Here is a 22,798-nt window from a genome sequence, read left to right as displayed (position 1 = left end):
CACTTAAAACTGACACATTAACAGAGTCAGGTATTTGGTTCAGTGCTGGAGTTCGACATCACAATCCCCATCAGCAGGAAAATCAAAACCAAACCTAATCCATGCCTACAAGTTTCCCACACTAGAACTAAATACAGTGCCAGCAGGCTCTTGATGTATAATACATTACCACATGAAAATGTGATTTATGAAAAATACGAGACTGCCACTGTCTGCAAGTACATAATGCATTCAACATAAGTTATGCAGTAGCTTTCAAAATTTAAGCTGGTTTCTGTGGATATGAGTCTGTTCAAAGGACCCCAAGTGGCAAGGTAAAGAAAGAACTAATTGCTGGATAAAATAACATAGAAATAGAAACATCAACATAGTGCGAGAGCCGAGGAGGAGCTGGAAGAGGCAAGAGCACCTTTTCCAGAAAATCTGAAGGTGAATCAGGGTAGGTCTGTGCTGAGATCCTAAACCATGTGGTATTATTATTATTAGTGTTGGATTGCCATAAAAGGGGAACACCAGGGCCTGCCTCAATGATTTGCCCAGGTGGCCTTGGTTTCACTTCTCTCTCTGACACTCTTTAGCATCAGTGTTGGATTACCCAAAGGGGCTGCCTCAGTCTGTGCTCTGCATTTTCCCACATGCAAACAGGGAAGAGGGGGAGAAAAAACTCTAAAGCAACCACAGAAATGCAGGTCAAAATGAAAGGGGTCAGAAACTGCTGCAAAAGGAATGGAGTGAGAGCCACAGAAAGACGGCAGCCAAATGCCAAGAGATATTCAAGGACAGCTCGCGTGTGTAAGGAAAGAGGTATCTCCTGTGATGAGAAGTTTTAAGATCTATTCTCTTACCAACTTCCTAATATACAATACAGTATCGCTAACTATAGACACCATGCTGTACATTATATACGCAAATGTCGAATCATCACGTTGTACACTGAAACTGATATAATGTTCTATGTCAAGTATAACTCAGTTTTTAAAAAAGGTATCTGTTTGTACCAATTTGTCCATGAATGTGTTCTGGTGGGGTCAATTATACTTAGCATTGTTGACTCTTTTTCTTTTCTTTTTAGATTCAGGATCATGGTCTTTTTTTAGTTCTTCTCCAAACTTCTTGCTCTGTTTCCTCTGGTTTCTTTTCAACGAATTGTCTACACGTTGTTTTTCTCTAGAGTTTCCATTCTTAATTCTTTTCTCTTTCCCCTGTATATTCTCTTCATTCAAAAATCTTATGTGCCTCCATGGGTTCAACTATCACCTATAAAAATGACTCTAAATGTCAGATTCCACAGGTTAAGGGTTCAGTCCTGTAAGACTGCCACCCACCAACACCTCCCCGCCCCCACTTCAGGCTCCAGTCACAAGTCCAGGCTATAGATTAGAGGGTCCCATGACCCCTCTTTGGACTTCAGACATTAGTTGCAAGCCATACAGGCTGTTACCTGTAGTTCTCACCAACTGGCAGCAAATCAGAGCTTCCTATGACCTCCTCTTTGAGTTCAATTAATTCGCTAGAGTGGCTAACAGAACTCAGGGAAGTATTTTACTTACTAGGTTACCAATTAATTATAAAAGAACATAACTCAGGAATAGTCAGATAGAAGAGCTGCATTGGGCAAGGTACGGGGAAAGGGCTCGAAGCTTCCATGCACTCTCCTAGTCCACCACTCTCCCTAAGCTCCATGTGTTCACCAGCCTGGAAGGTCTCTGGACCCTGCCCTCTTGGGTTTTTATGGCGGCATCATTACATTACATAGTCATGATTGATTACATCATTTGGCTGTTGGTCATTGATTCAACCGCCGGGCCCTCTTCTCTCTCTGGAGGTGGGGGTGGGACTGAAAGTTCCAACCCTCCAATCACATGGTTGGCTCCTCTGGCAATCAGCCCCCAACCTTAGGTGAGGCCCAGAAGTCACCTCATTATCATAACATGAGACACTTTGCCACTCTCAATAGTTAGGAAATTCTAAAGGTTTTGGGAGCTGTGAGTCAGGAACCATGGATGAAGATCAAATATATATGAGAACTATATTTTTATCATCTGAATGACCAAATATACATTTTTCTTATAAATCACAATATCACATCCCGTATCTTCTATTTCTGTAAATAGTACAATCCTCTCCATCGTTTCTACTTCTCTTTTTTTTGTATTATTTCTTTAATTGAAATATAGTCAGTTTACAATGTGTCAATTTCTGGTGTTCAGCATAATGTTTGCCATACATATACATACATACATTCCTTTTCATATTCTTTTTCATTATAGGTTACTACAAGACATTGAATATAGTTCCCTGTGCTGTACAGAAGAAACTTATTATTTATTTTATATATAGCAGTCAATATTTGCAAATCTCGAACTCTCAGTTCATCCCTTCTTACCCCTTTCACCCAGGTAACTGTAAGTTTGTTTTCTATGTCTGTGAGTCTGTTTCGGTTTTGTAAATAAGTTTATTAGTGTCTTCTTTTTTCTTTTTTATTAGATTCCACGTACAAGTGATATACGATACTTTTCTTTCTCTTTCTGGCTTACTTCTACTTCCCTTTTTGCTGCACCCCATCACTTAGCAAGTCCTGTGAATCGTATCTGTAAGACAAGGCTCGGGTCACACTCACACTCGCTGGTTCTCCCCTAGATTAACCTTTCCTTACTCTTGCCTTGACTATTATAATAGTGTCCCGGGTGGGTTTCATCCCTGAACTGATTCTTAAAATTACTGGCAGGTGATTTTGATGTCACAGGGATGGCTGATCATCCCTCTCCTTTTTGAAATCCTTCTGTACATCTCCATTGCCTATCAAACTTAGTTCAACTCTATTTTTGAAAAATAGTAAGTTTATTGAGTACACTGTGTGACCAGAGCTACACAGATATCATTCTACTTATTTCTCCAAGAAGTTTATAAAGTAGACGTTTGTATACAAAATAGATCATTACAATGATAAAATATTAAAATAGTTCCATCAATTGTGGCTATACCATTGTTTCAACAATCTCTTTTTAGGCAATAAAGAAAAATTACACTAAATATACATATTGACCGACTAATTTTTCTTTATTTCAAAAACATTAAAATGGGGAATAAAATGTGAATCTTAGAAACAAGGTAATAAAATATCATCCCATTTTAAACAGTCAGTGTCCCTTCTTCCTTTGGTCCAGGGCTCCCATTTTTTAGGCTTATTTCCCCCTCTTCTCTTGATGTTCCTCACACTTGCCCATTCCTGTGTCTTGGCCTTGATTTCTCCTCCACCTGGAATATTCGTTCCCCTTCTTCCACACGCTCAAAGACAGCGAGGCTGCAACACTCGGCTCTAACGCACCCTCCCTCGTTAACTCTTTTCTGATTCCCCAAATGAAAATGGCCTTCCACTCCTCCTGAATTCCATTTTGCACTCTGATATGCAACTATGCTTTGTACCTTGTGATCAGGTTATGTATACTCTCTCTCCACTAGACTACAAGTTTCTCTGAGACCCAGAATGTAACTCAAACATCCCTGCAAAACTACCCGCCAGTGCCTCCCTCCTGCACCCCCACTAAGGCCTAGCAACCCCGTGCACATAATAAGCTCTTAGACATATTTATCAATTGGATGACTAATCAGAAAACATTTAGTGATCTCCCTCTATCACTCATCCTGACCAAATGAAGATGGATGGTCCCCAAGCATGTCGCCACTACTCAGCCAAGAATCAAGGTGTAATACTTCAAGAAAAGTTCCTTCCCTTGCCACGATCAAGTCACAACTTGACGGGCCTTCACAGCTGCACTTTTTAAAGTGCTGCCCTTTTTATTTCTCCAGGAATAAAACTCCTTTTGAAGGGAACTCTTTAGAACATAGGCTAAACCGACCTTCCTTTTAAAAACATAAAATCCTTCTAAGCAACAAACAGAAGAAATGCCCTGTGTGCTAACGTGGAAATTTTTTCTATCATCTTGTTCTTGCCATTTCCTGGAGGGGAGGTTGTTGTGGGAAACCGAAATATTTCTTGGCCTTGGCCCTTGCCCTGGTATTTCATAAGAAAGTGTTACATTTAAAAAGGAAAGTATTTCACAGGCATTTTTTTTTGTATTCCTCATTATGAGTCGCAGACATTAGTAAATGATGCTGTATAAAGTTCTGCTTGCTCTTTATGCTTTATAGGATATAGCAGAATCTTGTGATGATCTAGTGTACTACTAAAACTCTTCATCGCAGTGATAGAGCTTTCAAAAAATTTAAAACATTCTCTTATTTAGTTCTCAAAACAACTCTTTGATGTACGTATTAATATGGAATCTAAAAAAATGATACAAATAAACTTATTTGCAAACCAGAAATAGACTCACAGACATAGAAAACAAACTATGGTTACCAAAGGGGAAAGGAGTGGGGAGGATAAATTAGGAGTTTAGGATTAACATATACACACTACTATATATAAAATAGATAAATAACAAGGGCCTACTGTATAGCACAGGGAACTATATTCAATCTTATAGTAACGTATAATGGAAAAGAATATGAAAGAATACACATATATATGCAGCTGAATCACTTTGCTATACACCTGAAACTAATACATTATTAATCAAATATACTTCAATACAAAATTAAAATACATATATACATATTTTATGAATGAATCAACAGAGAATCATTCAAGAATCCTTTTATCCAAGTTCATATAGTTAATAAATGGCAGAGGTTGGGTTTGAATCCACATCTTCTTACTCCAGGACCTGAACCTTGTTCATAATTCTACAAGGGAGCTCAGACGAGAAACTGGTGTTTTAAAATGAGACCATTCATGGAAAAGTCTACAAACTGCCATCGTGTGCCTTTGAAAAACACCAAGAGCTTCTGGAGGGAAAAGAGTTTTGAGAGAAAAGAAACCAATCCTAAAGGCTTACAGACTGGGCACACAAAAGTCTGTGTGATATAAAAGTGTTTAAAGTGTTTCCTCAGCCCATTACTGTCTAGATTCTGAGGAAATCAGAATTCTCTACCCTCTCAAACCTCCTATTTCCAGCTTTCTGGCTTGGAATTCTGCCACAAGAAAACAGGTGGTTTGTGTCACCTCATATCTCAGTTTCTGAAAAATCTGCCAACATCATCAATTCAGATAAATAGAGATAAGACGTGAGGATCTGAAGGTTAGATCAATAGCTTTCCTGTCTTTTTAAGGAAACAGCTCTCTCTCTATCCACATGCTTAGCCAACGTATTGATTTATGATGGCACCTCTGCTCAGGCCCACCTTGCCTAACCCCAAAATACACTGCATACACATGCCCTCTGGCAATCCTCCCTTCCCGCTCCACTAGGGTTAGCATTGTTATTTGGCCAGTAATTATTAAAGGTGAAATGGGGAAACGTAGGCGTTCAGATCACACCAAGGAAATCTTCCAAGGAAACTTACGTTGGGTGACTCACACTGAGTGAAATCACAAAAATTTATAAAAATATATGTTTAATCTTTATAATGACCTTGACAGATGGGCATAATTATTTCCATTTTATTTATGAGTCTCATACGGAGGCTCAACAAAGTTAAATAACTCACCCAAGATCATACAGCTAGAAAGTAGTGGATCCAAACTTTCTTCTTTCAAAATTATGCTGTTACTGATTCTACCACATTGCTACTCAGATCTATTTTTATGTGATAGTAAGATGTAGACGAAATTCAGTATAATATATCACCAGATTAACTTCACCAGGAAGCAGTAAGTGTGCTAACAGAAGACAGAGAGAATAATCTAGACCTCTCATTGGTTTCCATTTCCCTCCTTCTCTCTGGAATTACTCTTAATTTAATTCTTCATCACAACCATCTATACACATGTCTAACACATTTGAACCTTAAGTTTATACTGTATAGCACAGAGAAATATATTCAAGATCTTGTAGTAGCTCATGGTGAAAAAGAATATGAAAATGGATATATGTATATTCATGTATGACTGAAAATTGTGCTGTACACCAGAAATTGACACAACATTGCAAACTGACTATAACTCAATAAAAACAATATAAAAAGCATTAAAAAATAGCCAACAACAACAGTTCAAACATTCTATTGTTTGAAGAAAACAACTACAACATACAAAACATACTCTGAGATCCACCTGAGGGACAAGCTTCTCTGGGACCAGTGTGAGGCAGTTGTGTTCACAGTGCAGATAGGAAACCAGCCGCTGCCTCTAAAACTATCTTCCATCAGTTCCTGTGGTTCTGGACCATTGACCGAAATCAGAAAGTTGATCACTTCAAAAATAACATACCCACAGCTGCATGCAATCAGGTATCCGGTAATTCCTGGAATGGTTTAGGCAAGTCCAGAGAACACTAAAGAAAGAAGAAACATGGCACTTAAATTGGTCATGGGGAAACTGGATCACGGTGGGTAAAGTTGTTCGGTTTGGACGGTATGGTGCCATCTTTGTATAAGAGTACTTGCTTAAAACTTATGGTTACCTGGGGGAAAGGGGGAGCGAAGGGATAAATTGGGAGTTTGAGATTTGCAAATACTCATTATTATATATAAAATAGATTAAAAAAACAAATTTCTTCTGTAAAGCACAGGGAACTATATTCAGTATCTTGTAGTAACCTATAATGAAAAATAATATGAAAATGAATGTATATATGTATGACTGAAACATTATGTTGCACACCAGAAATGGACACGTTGTAACTGACTGTACTTCAGTAAAAAAAAGGGTACTTGTTTATACCATATATTAAATAGATAAGCAACAAGGATTATTGTTTAGCACAGGGAACAATACCTGACAGCTTGCAATAACCTATAATGAAATATAATCTGCAAGAAACCCCTGAATCACTATGCTGTACACCTGAAACTAATGCAAGATTGTAAATCAACTATATTTCAATAGAAAAGAGTACTTGTTTAAGTAATTATTTGAATATCTTGATAGGTTTTATCCACAGACATCTATAAAAATGGGACTGAAAATGGAAAAATACTGATAGTATTGATAAGGATCGATTTCATAAATTTAAAACAATTATGATGAAGACGGAAAACAGTGGCCAAGCCAAAAGCAGAGAAACCTTTGTCTCAACCTGAGGACGGCTGGATGTCAGCCAGAACTCCATGTGTCCGGGGGTGGGGGAAGAATTAAAGAGCACAGACAAAATGCTGGAAATACACAATTGAAGGCTATCTCTAAAAACAAGATGCGTTAAGGGATTTTATAGCATTTTTAGCTCTTTGGCACTAGGATGCTGTTTACAGTAGGTGAGTCTATTACTCGTGTGTTGTGGACTTGTTCGCATTTTCACGAGCGCACGATGTACAGACGTAGGTAGAGAACTGCCCGTACCTAGCTGTGCTGTCTCTGTGCCCATTCGTTTAAGCTCAACAAACAAACTGCATGGCAGGGGTGAAGCCCGCAGAATAAGCGTAAGAACACTAACACAACTTCAGGTCCAGGAGGCGGGGCACGCGGCCAGGTTTCTGCCCGGGGAAGAGCGGAGCCCAAGGCAGCCGCAACCCTCCCGCGAGGGGCGCACAGGCACACGCAGGCCGCTCTGCCTGGAGCACAGAAGCCTTCGGGGTCGCGGCCTTCCTTCAGCTGCTGCGGGGAAAGGAAACTAGATACACGAATTGCCTTTAAGTTCCCGTTTCGACGAACAGCCAGATAACCTCAGAGCACAATGTCCTACGCCGAGTCCCAGGAATTTCTTGAACTGGGATGAAGGTCCATCGGCGAGTGCCCAATTCTGTCCCCAGTTTCCAGTCCAGGCTTTTTCTTCACTCAGACATCCAGAAGCCCTCTTTTCAGTGAGGTTTTATCTACCGGCCCTTACGTATCATAATCAGACTTGCCTTCCCTCGAAGTAAATAGAGTGGAGAGGAAATTTCTACACCCCACGCCCCTTACCGGGGAATCCAAGCCTCAGCTCACATCCTGCAAGCTCAGGATGGAACATGAATCCTTTTAACTACCTGGGCACAGGAGCGGACTATCAGGAGACTGCCAGCGGCCTCCGCACACTGCCACACTATTTACACAGCTGATGGAAGTTTGCCCGGTTAAGGAATTTGGCTCTAGAAGATTCCCCTGCGAATTCCCAAAGAGCCCATTCACCCTGTCACAGCCGCACAGATGTCCGCGGAGATAGGAACAGTGGGCTTCATTTTCTCACTTCCTCTGTACACACCATAATTCTACACGTTTATTTAAAAGTGGGGGGTCGGAGAAGAGCTGGGGGAGCTACAAAACATAACAGTATATGAGATATTTTCAGAAAATATTTTCGGTAAAGTCAACAACCCTCGGCCCCTGCCACTCAAACATTCCTCTGCTTCGCTCAGGAGTCTAAACTCTGCCCTTCGTGTTTGCAGACTCGAGGCACGGCTGGGACGTGACTCTCAACAGAAAGTCAACTTTTCCAAGGCAGAGAAGAGGGGAGAGCCCAAAGTCAATCAACTTTCAAAGTAGAGAGGAGAGAAACAGCCAAGCAGAAGCCCTAACATTCCCCTCCTTTAATAATTCAAAGCCTTGCTATTAGCAGGGGAAGAGAAAAAGTGAGACAGGATTTTATCGAGACAATAAGACACAACAGAGGTGAGGAGCTGGAGGAAGTCATTTTCAGAAGACCTTCTTGATTTTTGAAAGATAAGGATGAAATTTTATTCTGTCAATTATTAATATATGTTAGAAATGACAGTAAGCTGTTAATTTCTCGGACTCTCACTGCTAACTTCCACAGCCCTGGCGGTCCAATCCTGCCAGCGGAGGGGCCTGCTTTTCCCAGCTGTGAATAACCTCTTTCACTAGGAAAACTGGTCAGGAAACAACTCTCCATTTGGGAGAGGTGTATATGAGATGTAAATGTATATCAAAAATGTTCCCTTTCTTAAATTTCCTTTCCTTGGTGCTCACTTTCTCCTAACCTAAATAATTAATCATCCTACGATGCTCAAAGAAACCCCATCTAAATGAACTCAGCCTAAAAAAGGAGAAGAAGGAGAGGTAAGTGGTCCTCCCACGGATGCCCCCCTTCTCCCCTTGGGGAAGGCAAACGTATAGGCTCAAGGTTAAGGGCTGAGGTTTTGGTGTCAAACTCTGAGTTTGACTTGACTCCACTAATGACTCTGAAACTTCGGACAGATTACTTTCATCTCCATTTCCTTATTTGTATCAATTTTCTTATTTGTAAAATGGGAACAAGCAGAGTTCCTAACTTCTGGGGTGGTTGTAAAGACTAAACATAACACACCTTGACTAGTACCCGAAATAAAGTGAGCGCTAAGTAGCTCACAATTACTATCGTAGGCTTTTCCATCTCTAGACAGATTCCAGCAGACCACACGAGGACGGAAGGCAGACAGCTGTGATTAGAGAGGAAAAGTCACAGACAGAAGAGTTCTGAATTGTTATTTTAAAAAGTAGAAAATTGAGTTACAATTTGATTTTTTCCCAAAGATGTCTGTTAAATCTGTTGTGATTTTATGTGAACTTTTCTTTCTTATAGTTTAAAACTGATCTTCTGGGGACTGTAGCTGAAGTTCCCGAATACTTCATAAGAGTTTATCAGGCATCTCTGACTGGTCATGTCCAATTTATGTACATAGTTTTCAAAATGCTGCAGATTGTGAACAGCACATCATATAAAATTATGGGGGGCCGAATCCTATATCCAGAGGATTCTACCAATATGTGTGTATGTGTGATACCAGAGAACCACTAAAAAGGCCAGTTGCTTTTTAAATCCTGTTATGTAGTTCGAGTGTCCTGCCTTGACCAATTTAATGAGTTGATTAACTGAGCCTTTATATTTAACTCAGTAAAAATAACTAAGCAGATGTGACTTAAATTAAAAGTTTGTTGAATTAAAAAAAAAAGATCTCTTTCTGTTTAGGATTGTTAAAATGAGTCTGCAAAAGCAAACGCTCAGTGACTTCTTAAAGCAAATTAAATTCTGAAGAGGATTATCGAGGGGTCCTGGCTGGCCTGGATGGCTACATGAACATAGCAGCTCCATGGAGCAGATGGAAGAGGATGTAAATGGACAGCTGAAGAATACGTACAGGGGTGCATTTACCCGAGGAAACCACGTGTTGTACGTAAGTACACAGACGAGAAGGATGTGAAGACAGTGAGAGTACAATACTTTTCATACTTGGATATGTTTTTTATTAAGTTATTTTGGTTCTTGTGTCATATAGTTTGTCCTAGTTTATAATCATTGGTGAGTTTTTTCACTAACCTATGAGTAAGAAATGATAAAATCGTTGATTTAATTGTAAAAAAAAAGCAGATATAAGTTAAATTAAAAGTTTGAATTTAAAAAGAAAGATCTGTTAGTGGAGTAGAAACAAAAGAAAGACAGTCATCCTTTTACTGTAAGTCTAGGGTGGAGAGGGTATAGCTCAGTGGTAGAGCACATGCTTAGCATGCACGAGGTCCTGGGTTTAATCCCCAGTCCCTCCATGTAAAATAAATAAATACCTAATTACCCCTCCCCCCCAATTTTTTTTAAGTCTAAACATGATATTATACTAGTGATTATTTACAGGCTAATGATTTGTAAGAAGTTGAGAGAAAACAGTCTTTCTGTATGCATACAGAAATAATAGAATGCGCTTTATTTGAGAAATTAAGGAGAACTTAGAAAAAGGCAATTTAAAAATGACCAAAGAATGAAAGAAAGAAAACAAGAAATGCCTAAAAAAGAGAAGGCTAATGAGCAAGCAACAAACCAACTTCATGCTCAGCTGATCTCCGTAATAATGCTGGTGTCTGGGGACAGAAATAACCTCATATTACAGGCTTTCTGCGATTCGGGGAGGGAACTGCACTATAAATTACTATGTAGTCTGGGGATTGCGTTAGACTCACAGTGTAACTCTATCTCTGCCTTTACCCATCTCTGAAGGTCCAGCTTAAACCCTTTCTCATCCCCTCAAAGGAGAAAATTGGCCTTGTGGTTAAAAGAAAAAGAGGCCAGAGTAGGGAAAACCCGGGTGGGGGTGCTGGAACAATCATTTACTAGCTATGTGGTGGTAGATTATAAAACCTTGCTGAGCCTCAGTGTCCTCATGTGAAAAATGGGGGCTTCCAGCAGAACCTATCTCCGAGGGCTGTGTGAGCAGTCAACGTGAAAATGCACACTGGGGATAAGGGTCTCCCTTCCTGAGTAGCAGCAGGCAGAGCACAATCCAACTGTTCAATTTACAGGTAACAAAACAAAGATCCAGAGAAGTTAAAATCTAGCCCAAGGTCATACAGTGAGTTAGTTTCAAAGCTACCTTTGAACCTACAACTAAACCTAGGTTAGAACCTAAATCCTGATTCTTAATTCAGTATTTTTGCATTCAGTATGCTTCCACCTCCATGGAACTTTAAAATTTTCCCCCATGTGGATTTTGCCTTTTTCTGAACATTTTCAGAAATTACCATTTTCAACCAATACCATCAGTAGAGCACTTGGAGGGTCTCAAGTGATAAATTTGTTCCCTCAACTATATTATAAGTTCCTTGAAGTGATGAAAGGTTTCAGATGTCTTCTGTTTATCCACAGGTGTCTACTCAAATGCTTGGTGTGTAATATTGTTAACTGATAGATACAGTGGTTCCCTTAGGAAGAGGTTCTACTCTGAACAAAACATTACTATGAGGAAGATGCTGACCAGCTGTTCAGGTCTGCAGAAGACTAGATCACATGAAATGGGGCTTGAACATGCCCAAAGAGACCCATAAAAAAATCAACTGCAAGGAAATTTAAACACAGAAATAATGGAGCAAAGAAAGCAGAAGTCTCTCTCCTCATGTAAATATTTTTTAAATAGTCTATTTTTAGATAAAAGTGGTTTGACATAGGCCATCGGTTTCTAAGCTATAGTCAGTAAACCCCAAATATGACAGAATTACTACAAAGGATTTGCAAATTGATTTGCACACTGAACATTTTAGAATGAATAAATAATGTCTTGAGCGTATATACAATACTTTTTCCCCCAAATGCACATGCAGTCCATTTTGATTTAATAAAATATAAATTCTTTAAACACAGTGTGGATTTGGTTGTAATTTTTGTCCACTGTGTGTTTTTTATTCAATCAGTAAAGCAGTGGCTAACATTTATGAGCATTTACAATGTGGCAAGGACTATGTTATAGAGATTACTTTACCTCTTATTAGCAGCCAGAAGGTAGGTACAATTGTTATCGCCATTGTATATATAAGAAACTGAGATTTGTAGAGTTTAATTAATTCACACTTTGGTTTTACTGGCAGGAAATTATGGAGCTAGAATGTGACTCCAAAGTTTGTGGTACTGCCCATTGTTGGGCCACTTCCTAATTGACTGGTATAAAACATTTTACCTATTTACATCCATGTATATGTATTTAGGAAGTGAGTGTTTACCCATGAAATTTGATGTTTAAAAAAGATCATTTTATCTGTAAGGGTTAGTAACAGCACAAACTGGAGGTTCCAAGTGGCTCTGGAATAATTAGCTCTCTGACTTTAGGCAAGCCAGGTGCTCAGATCTAACAGATTGAACTGATTGATTTCTAAGCTCCAAGAAATTCTATCATTCTATAATTCATATCAGCATTTCCCAAAATAGATTCTGCAGAATTCTGGTCATAAAGGATGGTCCACAGAAAAAGGTTTCCATCATCAAACAAGTTTGAGAAACACCATGAATCAAAAGAATCACCATATACAAAAGAGAATAACCTCTTCTGGAAATTTGTAATTACACTTTCCCATATTAAAAGCTCTGAGAAGTCCTGCAGAGCACTAGATTACACAAAATTAAACATGTTCTCCTCTTGTAAGACTTCTCAACAAGGAAACTTTTTCATCCTGTGTAGCCCAACATACTGTAAAAATATTTGGGCATCAAATGTTTTCTGTACATACATAACTATTTTCATGAAATTAATTCCAAAGAACACCTGTAGGTTATAACCTAACTCTGGCAGAGAAAACATTTCTGAATTAATGTGGTAGGCTCACGAAAAGTGATTTCTGAGAGTCTTCCAAAAATTGTCATTCTGTAGCCGTATTGGCTTTCAGAAAGCTCTTTAGTCTGAAGGTATATTTATCTAAGGACTATACAGATTTAATTTTTTGTTTGTTTGTTTCTCTTCAAGCATGGAATAAAATTTTTATAACAATGATGCTTTGAAGATTATGTTCTTCTGTTCTTCAAAGTCTGTTCTAGACCAATGGTTCTCAAACGTTACCATCATCAGAGTCACCTAGAAGGCTTGTTAAAGCAAGGATCATTGAGCCAACTGTGGAGTTTCTCATTCAGGAGATCTGGAATGAGGCCCGAGAATTTACACCACGACCACGCTGCAGGTCTGGGGGTTCTACCACTCCTCTAGAGCTCGTGTCCGATTTAGATCATGAAGCACCACGCGGAAGATATTTCAGTCTCTTTCCATCATTAAGGGCTGTTATCTTTTGTTTTCTGTAAGTTTGACTTAGATACTTAGCCAAATATATATGGTGTTTTCTCTGTGCTTTGAATTTTTCACTTATGGAAGTGTCCAAAGCTTCGGGAATCAAAGATAAAGAAAGGAGTTAGGAGAACAGAGAGAGAGTATTTGACCAAGCTTTAATAGAAGAATTTCTGAAAATATTTTGTATTAATTCATTTAAGAGCTAACTCTCTTATTTCTCATTTAATCACATGGATTAAATTTCAGTAAAGTGAACTTACTCTTGTCTCCTTGGGGAAGTGATTAAGTAATATTTTGTAAATACAGACAAATTTCACATCACTAACACTTGGGCTGGGGCTCCATTCACTGGAACTCGCAGACCTTTAATTCTGGACCTTTAATTTCCACAATAGAAATGTCTATGATGCTGAAGAGCCACGGAGCCTTTAAAATAATGGTGATTATAAATGCAGCTACAGAATCACAAAATTGGCACCGCCTGGTATAATAAACATGTTCCTGGTAAATTGCAAGTCAAATCACCGTCAACTGGATCCTATTTACATATTTACATATCCTAATTTTGGGTGTAACCAACTGACACTCAACTCTTTAGTTTGAAGTTTCTGCTTATTGTACACTCCCCAGCCCTACTGTCAAGGAAGAAAGGACAGAAACTAATCTTTACTGAGCATCTCCTAAGGGCTACATTATTTTGTCTGTATCAGATCTGTGATGAGGGCTTGCTCCCTGGAAAAGCTGAGGGAGAGAGGTTCATTAGAAAGTGGCAGCATGAGGACATGTCCGTGACCAGTCCAAAGTCCACTCTCCTTTCATCCCACTCCACCAACTACTCTGCTTCAAGTCCTTAGCAGTCCTTGGATGGAGTAGGAGAGCTCTCTCTTTAAAAGACAGCACTAGGGGAGAATTATTTGCTGTTGGGGTGAATTACCCATAATTTATAAAGCTTTAAAATTACCATTTTCCCATATGTGTCACCTTAGAGGTGAAAACATCTTATAGTGAAATTAAGTGAGAGGCAGGGTGGGTGCTAACTGATGGATAAAATTAAATCAAAACATTTTACTCAGAAGGATACAAAATGTTACACCTTTACAGACTGCTGTTTAATAAGCCCAGCAAACGACTCAAGGGTGTAGTAAAAAAAAAAAAAAAAAAAGGTACAATTTAAAGGTTCTCCATGAGCACCTTCACATTAATCCCAGGCTTAAGAAGGCACTGGCAGCGTTAATCTATCTACTCCAGCTGTAGTGAAAAAAACCACCACCACCACGAACTCGCGAGCATTGCCTTGCTTGTATAAAGCAGTTCCTGGCAGGGTTCTTGGCAAAAGTGAAAACATCCCATCTACCCAGGCTCTGAAACCCTGTGCAAATAGATTCCTGCCAAGTAAGCTGAGCTCTGCCCACGGAGCATTCTTTAGGACTTAGTATACACGTACGCTGAGTTCCCCACTCTTATCCACACTGTGTCAGTTTTTATAAGGCTTTTATGAATGTGTGACCTTAGGTTTTAAAGGGAGACCACAGAAGTTGACAATGACCTAAACTACCTGTGAATGTCAGCCTTTCAGCTAAGAGAATATTACTGATAAATCTAGGCTACACAGGGCTGCTCTGAAGCTCTGAAACCAGGCAAGAAACTGCCAGGTTTAATAATTACTGGGGTGTGAGAGACACGGCAGTTGACTGTTGATGACACCTCTGGGAAACTGTTTGTTAGAAATAAACAAGGTTTGTGAACAGAGCTCTACGACTCTAGGATCTGCTGGTTTCCACCGGTTAATTCTCCAGATTACTTTGGTAACCTTGTGTCAACAGTAACCCAGCTTCTTCTGAGCAGACTTAAATGCCACTGTTCTGCTTAGAGTGATACCAACGCCCTGCTCAGAGTATCAACATTTCTAGGTCAGAAACACAGACTAACATTTACATCAACAAGAGTCAAACGAAGTTCCTACTTTCCTTCCTTCCTTGATGTAACATTTACTGACTAGCGTCCTCTGAGAGACACTAGTCACACAAAGATGATAAGATGTGGTCTGTTCCCTCAAGGGGCTCGATCTAATTCACAAAATAAACATGAAATGCACATGACACTATAGTAGGATAGACGTTATAGCAGAAGGCAGGCTGTCGTGGGAGACCGGGAGGTAGGCAGCAGCCCACTGCATCACGCTTCACAGAGGTGGCAATTCAGTTGGGTGGTCATCGATGGCAAGGAATTTGCCTGATGGAGAAAAGGGTGATAGAAAGAAGTCTTTAGGAAGAGAAAAGATCATATGCAAAGACATGGCCATGAGACAGGGCATGGCATGCCAGGGAATGGTGAGAGGTTCTGAGCGGTTGCAGCAGAGAGTTTGAGGGAATAGTGGAAGAAACAGCAGGAAGTCTAGAACTTCTTAGCTAGGACGAGGGTTTGGGGTGGACATGGGCAACTGAAGGCAGCGTCCAGGGCTGCTGAGGCACAGATTCACTGGGAGGAGGGAGGGCGGGATGAAATCCCGAGGCAATGATTAGTCCTACCAAGTACCCAGTCCAAATACATCTAGACAAGTCTTTGCTACAGGAAGGTCTGTGATGAACTGTACCAGTTTAAGCCATCATTTCTGGAGAAAGTCACTGTTATTGTTTCTCACAGATCGGGAGAGAAAGAAAGCCCTCCTTCCTTTCAAAAAAAGACTACATTAACCCCTACAGAAACTAGCTACCTTTCCCCGCCCAAATCTCATCTCTCCAATGCATCTTGCACGTTGCTGTTGGTGTCATCTTCCTAAAACATAGCTTTTAACACCTGGCTTCTCAGTGGCCGTAGAGTTTGAAGCTCACATTCTTTAGCAGTCTTAGCTTTTCCTCATACAGCATACCTTTCTACACTTCTGTGCTTTTGCTCATGCAGAAATGACATGCCTTTCTCCCCTACTCTTAACCTGCCAAAATTCTATTTGTCCAAAAGTCTAGCGTAATGGCCACCTCCTCAACAAAGCCTCCCTTTAGTCTTCTCATCGTGATGACTCCGTCTTCTCTGACCCATATTATCTTGCTAGTTTCAACCAAGCACCTATTTCCTCTGTCTTGTCTTTTAAGTAGTCTTTGGGAAGTTTTTATTGGAGTGAACATCTTGATTAGGGAGAAGGGAAGAAGGGAGGGAAGAAGGTTGGCTTTTGAGTAGACACAGTAACTGACTCCTACACAAGGATCAGGGAGAGGCAGTTTGAGCAATAAAAAGGTGAGACACAGAGGCCAAAGAGGAAGCTTGTACTTTCCAAAGATGGCTGCAGCAACATTCCTCAAGCTCCTCCACGTGGCCTCTTATCAAGAAGTGGAACCTTTTTCTCTCCCTTTGAGTCTGGGATGGCCTTAGGACTCACTTGTAACCACTAGAATGCTGCAGAGGGGATGGGATGCTGCCTGACTCCCGAGGCAAGGTCAGGGAAGCCTGCAGCCTCCTCCCGGTTCTCTTGGGAGGTTGCTCAGCCCCCACGTAAGATGTCTACCAGCTCCGAGGCTGTGGTCCTGGAGACAACAGGCATGGGTGCTCCAGTAGACACTCCCAGTTGAGCTCACACTTCCACATCCCCACCAAGGTGCCAGACATGTGAATAAAACCATCTCAGACCCTCTTGACCAGCCCATCTTCCAGCTGGGTACCCCTGAGTGACCCACCCATCTCAGGAGGAACAGAAGAACCTTTTTATCTCAAAAGAAGCTGCGTCTTGGCTGAATTTCTCACTCACAGAATCCATGGAATACAATTTTATGGGTATTGTTTTAAGCTCCTATCTTTCAGAGTAGTTTGGTCCACAGCAAGAAATACCAGAAAAGCCAAGGAATGAATGAATCCTGATCCTGCCTTTTATTTCTCTAGCGAATCAGTCTTCTGAAAGGGTTGCAAACACTAGCCAGTTTGAGACAAAAAAACTTCTGGGATTCCCTTGAAAACATTTAGGGTGCTTGGTAAGGACCAATGAGTGACTTGAGTCCTTAACTGCGAACATGAGGCCAGAAGCCATTGGGGGCCCAGAGGTTCCCCGCACAGGGCAGTGTTGCAGATCTGACCCGTAGAAGGTGTCCCATCACAGGCCTGTGGAAGCTTGCTGCACTTTGTAGAGGCAGAACTCAGAGGTCAGAGAAACAGAGTCTTTGTGCCTGGGAGATGGTTGAGACCAGAGGCTCGCTAAACATCTGTTGTATGAATTGACTGAATTCCGAAACGGGAGACAACGCTGGTGGTGCCGTCTGCTGGGAGGCGACGGGCAGCTGGGACAACACAGGTCGGCACGTGCGCCTTCTGAGGCATCTCAGTCAGCGTGCTCGGCAGCTGGAGAGCTGTGGGCGTCTGCTGGGCTCTCTGGGGAGGGACTCTCTCAGGGCTCTGGCTGGGATTGCATGTCTTGCCCTCATAAGGTAACCCAGGCTTCTGTCCCCACTGTGAGCATCTCTACTTGAAGGTTACACCTGTTGCTCACACAGTATTTGCATTTCTCTTCTCACCGTTCTGTGGAACTCATTACTAAGTATTAGCACCCACAGAGTCCCCCTAATAGTGTTCTGCCATTATTCTGAGCACTAAATAAAACATTCCTCTTTTCTGAGCTCACAATAGCTTCTTTTTCCTCAGGACCCTATTCAAGATCTCGCATACTGATTTAAACCTATTAATGCCCGAAGGAGAGGCTGACTCAAGACCAGTGTACAGGCCCTCATAGTTATCCTGGAAAGGAAATGGTGAGATCTCTGATCTCTAAAGCAGCTTTCTTCTCCTGGGAGAGGAGATCAGAGTCATGTCCTATATTTTCAGAAGTCCTTTCATATTTTTATTCAGTGAATATTTTTGAAGCCATAATTCTGACTGAGAATGTGCTAGATGTGTTAAGCTAGATTTTTTTTTTTACAAGAGTTAAGATTTTGTTGGGATTATCAAAGGGCTAAAAATTTTATGAGTCAAATATCTTACTTTCATTAAATCGACAACAAATTACATAGGTTTCAGGATTCTAACTGCGTATTTCCTTCACATAAATCTTAGGATTCCCAGTGTCCTGGAGAAATCTCAACTTTGTCTGTTTTAGAATAAAGTCAGAGATTTGTTAACTATAACTGCAGTGAAAATGTTAAACAAAGGGGCCATTTACTCATGGATTTAGGCTGACAGCCTTGAATCAAAACAAACGGAGAAATTGGCTTTAGGGCCAGACAGAATCAATTGTTTTCGAGTCAGTTTTGGTTTGAGAAGCCTAATGAAAAGCCGTCACTCAACAAGGGCTGGGACGAACACACTGTCAGTCATCATTAATCACTGCAGTGTCCCAGATTGCCTGTCTTCAGTCAAGACACCTTTCTGTCACATTCATTTCTCCATCTTCTTGACTAATAGCAAACATATTAATTAGTCAATTAGCAGACTAATGCATGTTAATTAACACATACAATACGATTTAAATATTTAAATAAAGAAGGACTGCTAGATCACTTCTTAAATGTGGTATCAGGTTCAATTATGTAGTCATTTGAAGCTAAATTTCAAAAACCAAGCAGTGCATTTTTCAGTGGCTTATGTGCCTCCTTGTCCTCTAAGTTCCTCGAGGGCAGGATCTAGTAGGAGTCATCTTTGAATGCTTCTTAGTGCCCAGCATAGGGCCTTACACACTGGAGTGAAGTAAATAGTTTTAGAATGAATAAAAAGAAGCCTGTTTGAATAGAAAAGGGTGGATTGAACTTGAATGCACAGACTAGCTCTCTGACAACCATGTGATTTAAAAGGAACCTGCACAGCACGGCACAGTTTGCAAGCCCTTCCACATATGTATCATCTCTAAGCAAGCGCCAATAAGTCTGTCTCACTGTTGAGGAAATTGATTTTTAGAGAGATTATGGGAGTCATCTCTGATTTTCTAATTCCCTAGTCTGTGGAATTAGAAAACAAAACCACACCCCTCCCCTCCCACACACACTCATCTCCCAAAATTTATTTGAGATCCATGTTTGTAGCATCTTACTCTGCCTACCTCATTATCATCAAACATTGGACAGAGACCAAACCCCATCAAACACTGGCAGAGAACATGGGAATATCATATCTAAAATATCAGTTTCTTTAGCTGCAGCTAGCCACACCCGTAGCCCATTCCCACGGAACTTACAGAGTGGCTGATGGGGTCTGACGTGGCTGGACCTGCAGATCCAATTTGTAGTGCACACACATGAAATTCGGTGCTCAGCTTTGCAAACACCAAATCATCAGGTACAATGTTGGGAGACGATGAAATGTCACCTTTAGCTTGGAAAACCTAAAGATCGGGTCCAAAAGAAAGCTGAAATTAGTATCCTTGCTCAGGCATGTTTGACTTTCCTTCCAATATTAGGTACATGGCAGTAAGGTAAAAGTCCCCATATGTTACTTATTTTGACATGCTTTTAAGCATTATATAAATACCCTTGTCATCAAAATGATGTAAAGGCCGTCAGCACCCAGGAGAGAAAAATGTGCTCACCATCCTCCCAGCCCCCTACCAATCCGCCAGTGGGGCGTGAGTGGCAGGTCGAGCAGAAGGCATGGGCAGGCTGGGGAGGGTTGCCTCCTCCTTCTGTGAATCAAAGCCAAAAATGGTTCCTCATTGCTGCTGGTTCTTTGATCTCTTGCTCCCTATTTTTAGAACTCTTCTGTCCAACATCCTTTGCCCCATTGCCATGACCTTTCATGACACGCTTCTCCTGGTAGTTATTTTGGGATCCTATTCCTTTCCCAAAGTGATACTACAGCTAGAATTTATGTATGAGGGAGATCAGCACAAGTCTTTGCTTGAAAAAGGACCCAAAGCACATGTTCCCACATGAGGGTGAGAGAGCTGGTGTACAAAGAACAGACACATCATCCATATTTTTAGTCATCAAAGCATTCTGGAAGGACGGCTTAACATAGTAGATACCGTGACCTCACAGGACAGCATTATCTAGGTGCACAATCTGGGCACATGAATTTTGAAAATGTGTCCAGCACAGCTAAAGGGGTATAAGTGTGTGTGTGTGTGTGTGTGTGTGTGTGTGTGTGTGTGTGTATTTAACAGGTGGAGAAAAGAGAGAGGGCCGTAAAAATGATACAGGAAATTTACCAGAAATTTATCATTTCAGGTTTCTTTCAGACTTTCTCTCTCCCTACAGACCATATACAAGAGTCAGTGCCTTCAAGGGGAAGGGCAAAGAGATCAAGCATGCTTTGATTGCTCAGTATCCTTTAGAAAAGTATTTCTACACAGAATTTTTGAAAGGAGAACAAAAATCCCCTTGCCAAAAATAAGAATGACACATAGATTCAGAGGGGAAAAAAATCCTTCCTCGGTGAAGACAGAGACATCTTTTGTGTTCATCACTGCACCTTCTGTGTCAAGTACAGTGTTGGACAGCTGTGTTAACGAGGTAATTTGACGTCACAATAACAGCTAAACTTGATTGGACTCCTAGTATATGGCTTTGCGGCAAGCACTGTTCTCCAAAACCTGCATAAAGTACATCACTGAATGCTGACAACGAACCTGTGAGCTACGGGCTCGTACTGTCTCCACTTGGGAGGTGAGGACACTGCCCTAGAGCGAGGCTAGGTATCTAAGCCCAGGTCAAACAGCTCTGAAGTGAGAGAGCCAGAATTTCACCCCAAGCACTTCGGAATCTAGAGTTTACACTTGCAGAATTAAAAAAAATAGGCTTTCTGCCTCTGCTATATCCCCGAGGAATTTGAAGAAAGAGCTAAACTTATTCAGTATTATGGCCCGAACTGTATCCTCTCAAAATTAATATGTAGAAGTCCTAACCCCCAGTACCTCATAATGTGACAATATTTAGAAATAGGGCCTTTTAAAGAGGTAGTTAAGTTAACATGAGATCATTATGGTGTAATTCCAATTAGGGGTAATCCAACATGTCTGGTGGCTTTATAAGAAGAAATGGATTCAGACATGTGCAGCAGGAAGACCATATGGAGACACAAGGATGGCCATCCACGAGCCAAGGCAAGATGCTTCAGAAGAAACCACTCCTGCCAAAACCTTGACCTTGGACTTCTGGCCTTCATAACTGTAAAAGAACAAATTTCTGTTGTTAAAGCTGCCTAATCTCTGATCTTTCGTCATGGCGGTCCTAGCAAATAATATATTCAGTGTTAAAGTGTAAAATGGAAACCAAGGAAAACACATTTGGTCCAAATGAATCAAAACAAATAAAACCAACCCAACACAGATAGTTGCTTTCCTTCCATGGACGTGGGTTGACCAGTTATGCAACTTTTGCAAGTTCCCAGTTAGGTGGGAGATGCTGCCAAGACGTTCCTTTCAACAGCCCAGTCAGCTGCATTCTCAGAGGATCCCTGATGGATACACAGACTGGAAAATGTGACTCCACTTACAGTTTGTGGTGAGTGCACAATTTCTATGTCTGTGGATTTTCTTGTCTTTGATTTCCATGTTGTGAGTAGTTTTTCTTTACTATACACTCATTTATCAGGTACCTCATATTTTAAAGTAGTTTTTAGTACAAAAGTTATACTAAAAGAAAAATAATGAGAATATAAAAATCATCCATAATTCCATTATCCACAGATAATTCTATTAACAAAGAATGAATATATATATGATCTTTATATAAAAGTGATAACTTGATGTGTATAGAATTTTTCGTCCTGCTTTTGTTCAATTAACATTGTTTTGAGAGCTCTTCCCCCAAGTCGTCAGTTTTCAGAAAACATGATTCTAATGGTCTCGTGATATTCCTTCCTAGAGATTATACTATAATGTATTAAACATAAACTCAGTACTGGAAAGGTATTGTGAATCAGGCACTCCCCTAAACTGTTCGTAGAAGTAGAAAATGTTATGATTTTTGGAAAGCAGTTTGACATTATAGATCAATACTATTAAAAGAATTCAAACCCACTGCTCTGGTAATGAAAGGCAAAACAAAAGTATAAATCTTCGCTTTCTCACTGAAGCCATTCCTAACCATCTTCTTTAAATTGCATTTGGCTTTGACTAGTAGAATACAGAGACGTCGGTAACATCCCAGGTCATTCAACAGAGACACCAGTAGAGTCATATCTTAATAGTTAGCCTGAACTGTCTCTTGAGTGAAGGCTATTCTAGATCTGCCCTAGGAAAGTATAAGGCCTTGAAAGGGTCAAAATGATCTGCACGTAACTTAACTACTCGCCAAAACAAAGCCCCACACTATTTAAAGAAAGAAGACAAATCCAGAAACTCAACAACATAGTAACACTCAGTTCCCAGTTAAAAGTTACTAGGCATGCCAAGGAGCAGGAAACTGTGATCGAGAATCTGGAGAAAAATTAAACAATAGAA

The 22,798-nt window shown here is 40.5% G+C and overlaps 1 protein-coding gene and 1 pseudogene across 1 annotated transcript in view; one reads left to right on the top strand and one right to left on the bottom strand.

The window, feature by feature from the left end:
* Positions 1–22,798, bottom strand: part of LOC123619236 (uncharacterized) — a 53,809-nt gene that overhangs the window by 22,262 nt on the left and 8,749 nt on the right. The window contains exon 4 of the mRNA XM_074377804.1: positions 19,595–19,741. Coding sequence (XP_074233905.1) covers positions 19,595–19,741 — 147 coding nt within the window. The remainder of the gene's footprint in view (positions 1–19,594; positions 19,742–22,798) is intronic.
* LOC141579560 (U6 snRNA-associated Sm-like protein LSm6 pseudogene) lies at positions 6,348–11,048 on the top strand (annotated as a pseudogene).

This window comes from Camelus bactrianus, chromosome 13 (assembly GCF_048773025.1).
Source record: "Camelus bactrianus isolate YW-2024 breed Bactrian camel chromosome 13, ASM4877302v1, whole genome shotgun sequence".
Lineage (NCBI taxonomy): Eukaryota > Metazoa > Chordata > Mammalia > Artiodactyla > Camelidae > Camelus > Camelus bactrianus.
This window is presented reverse-complemented; position numbering and strand designations above follow the sequence as displayed.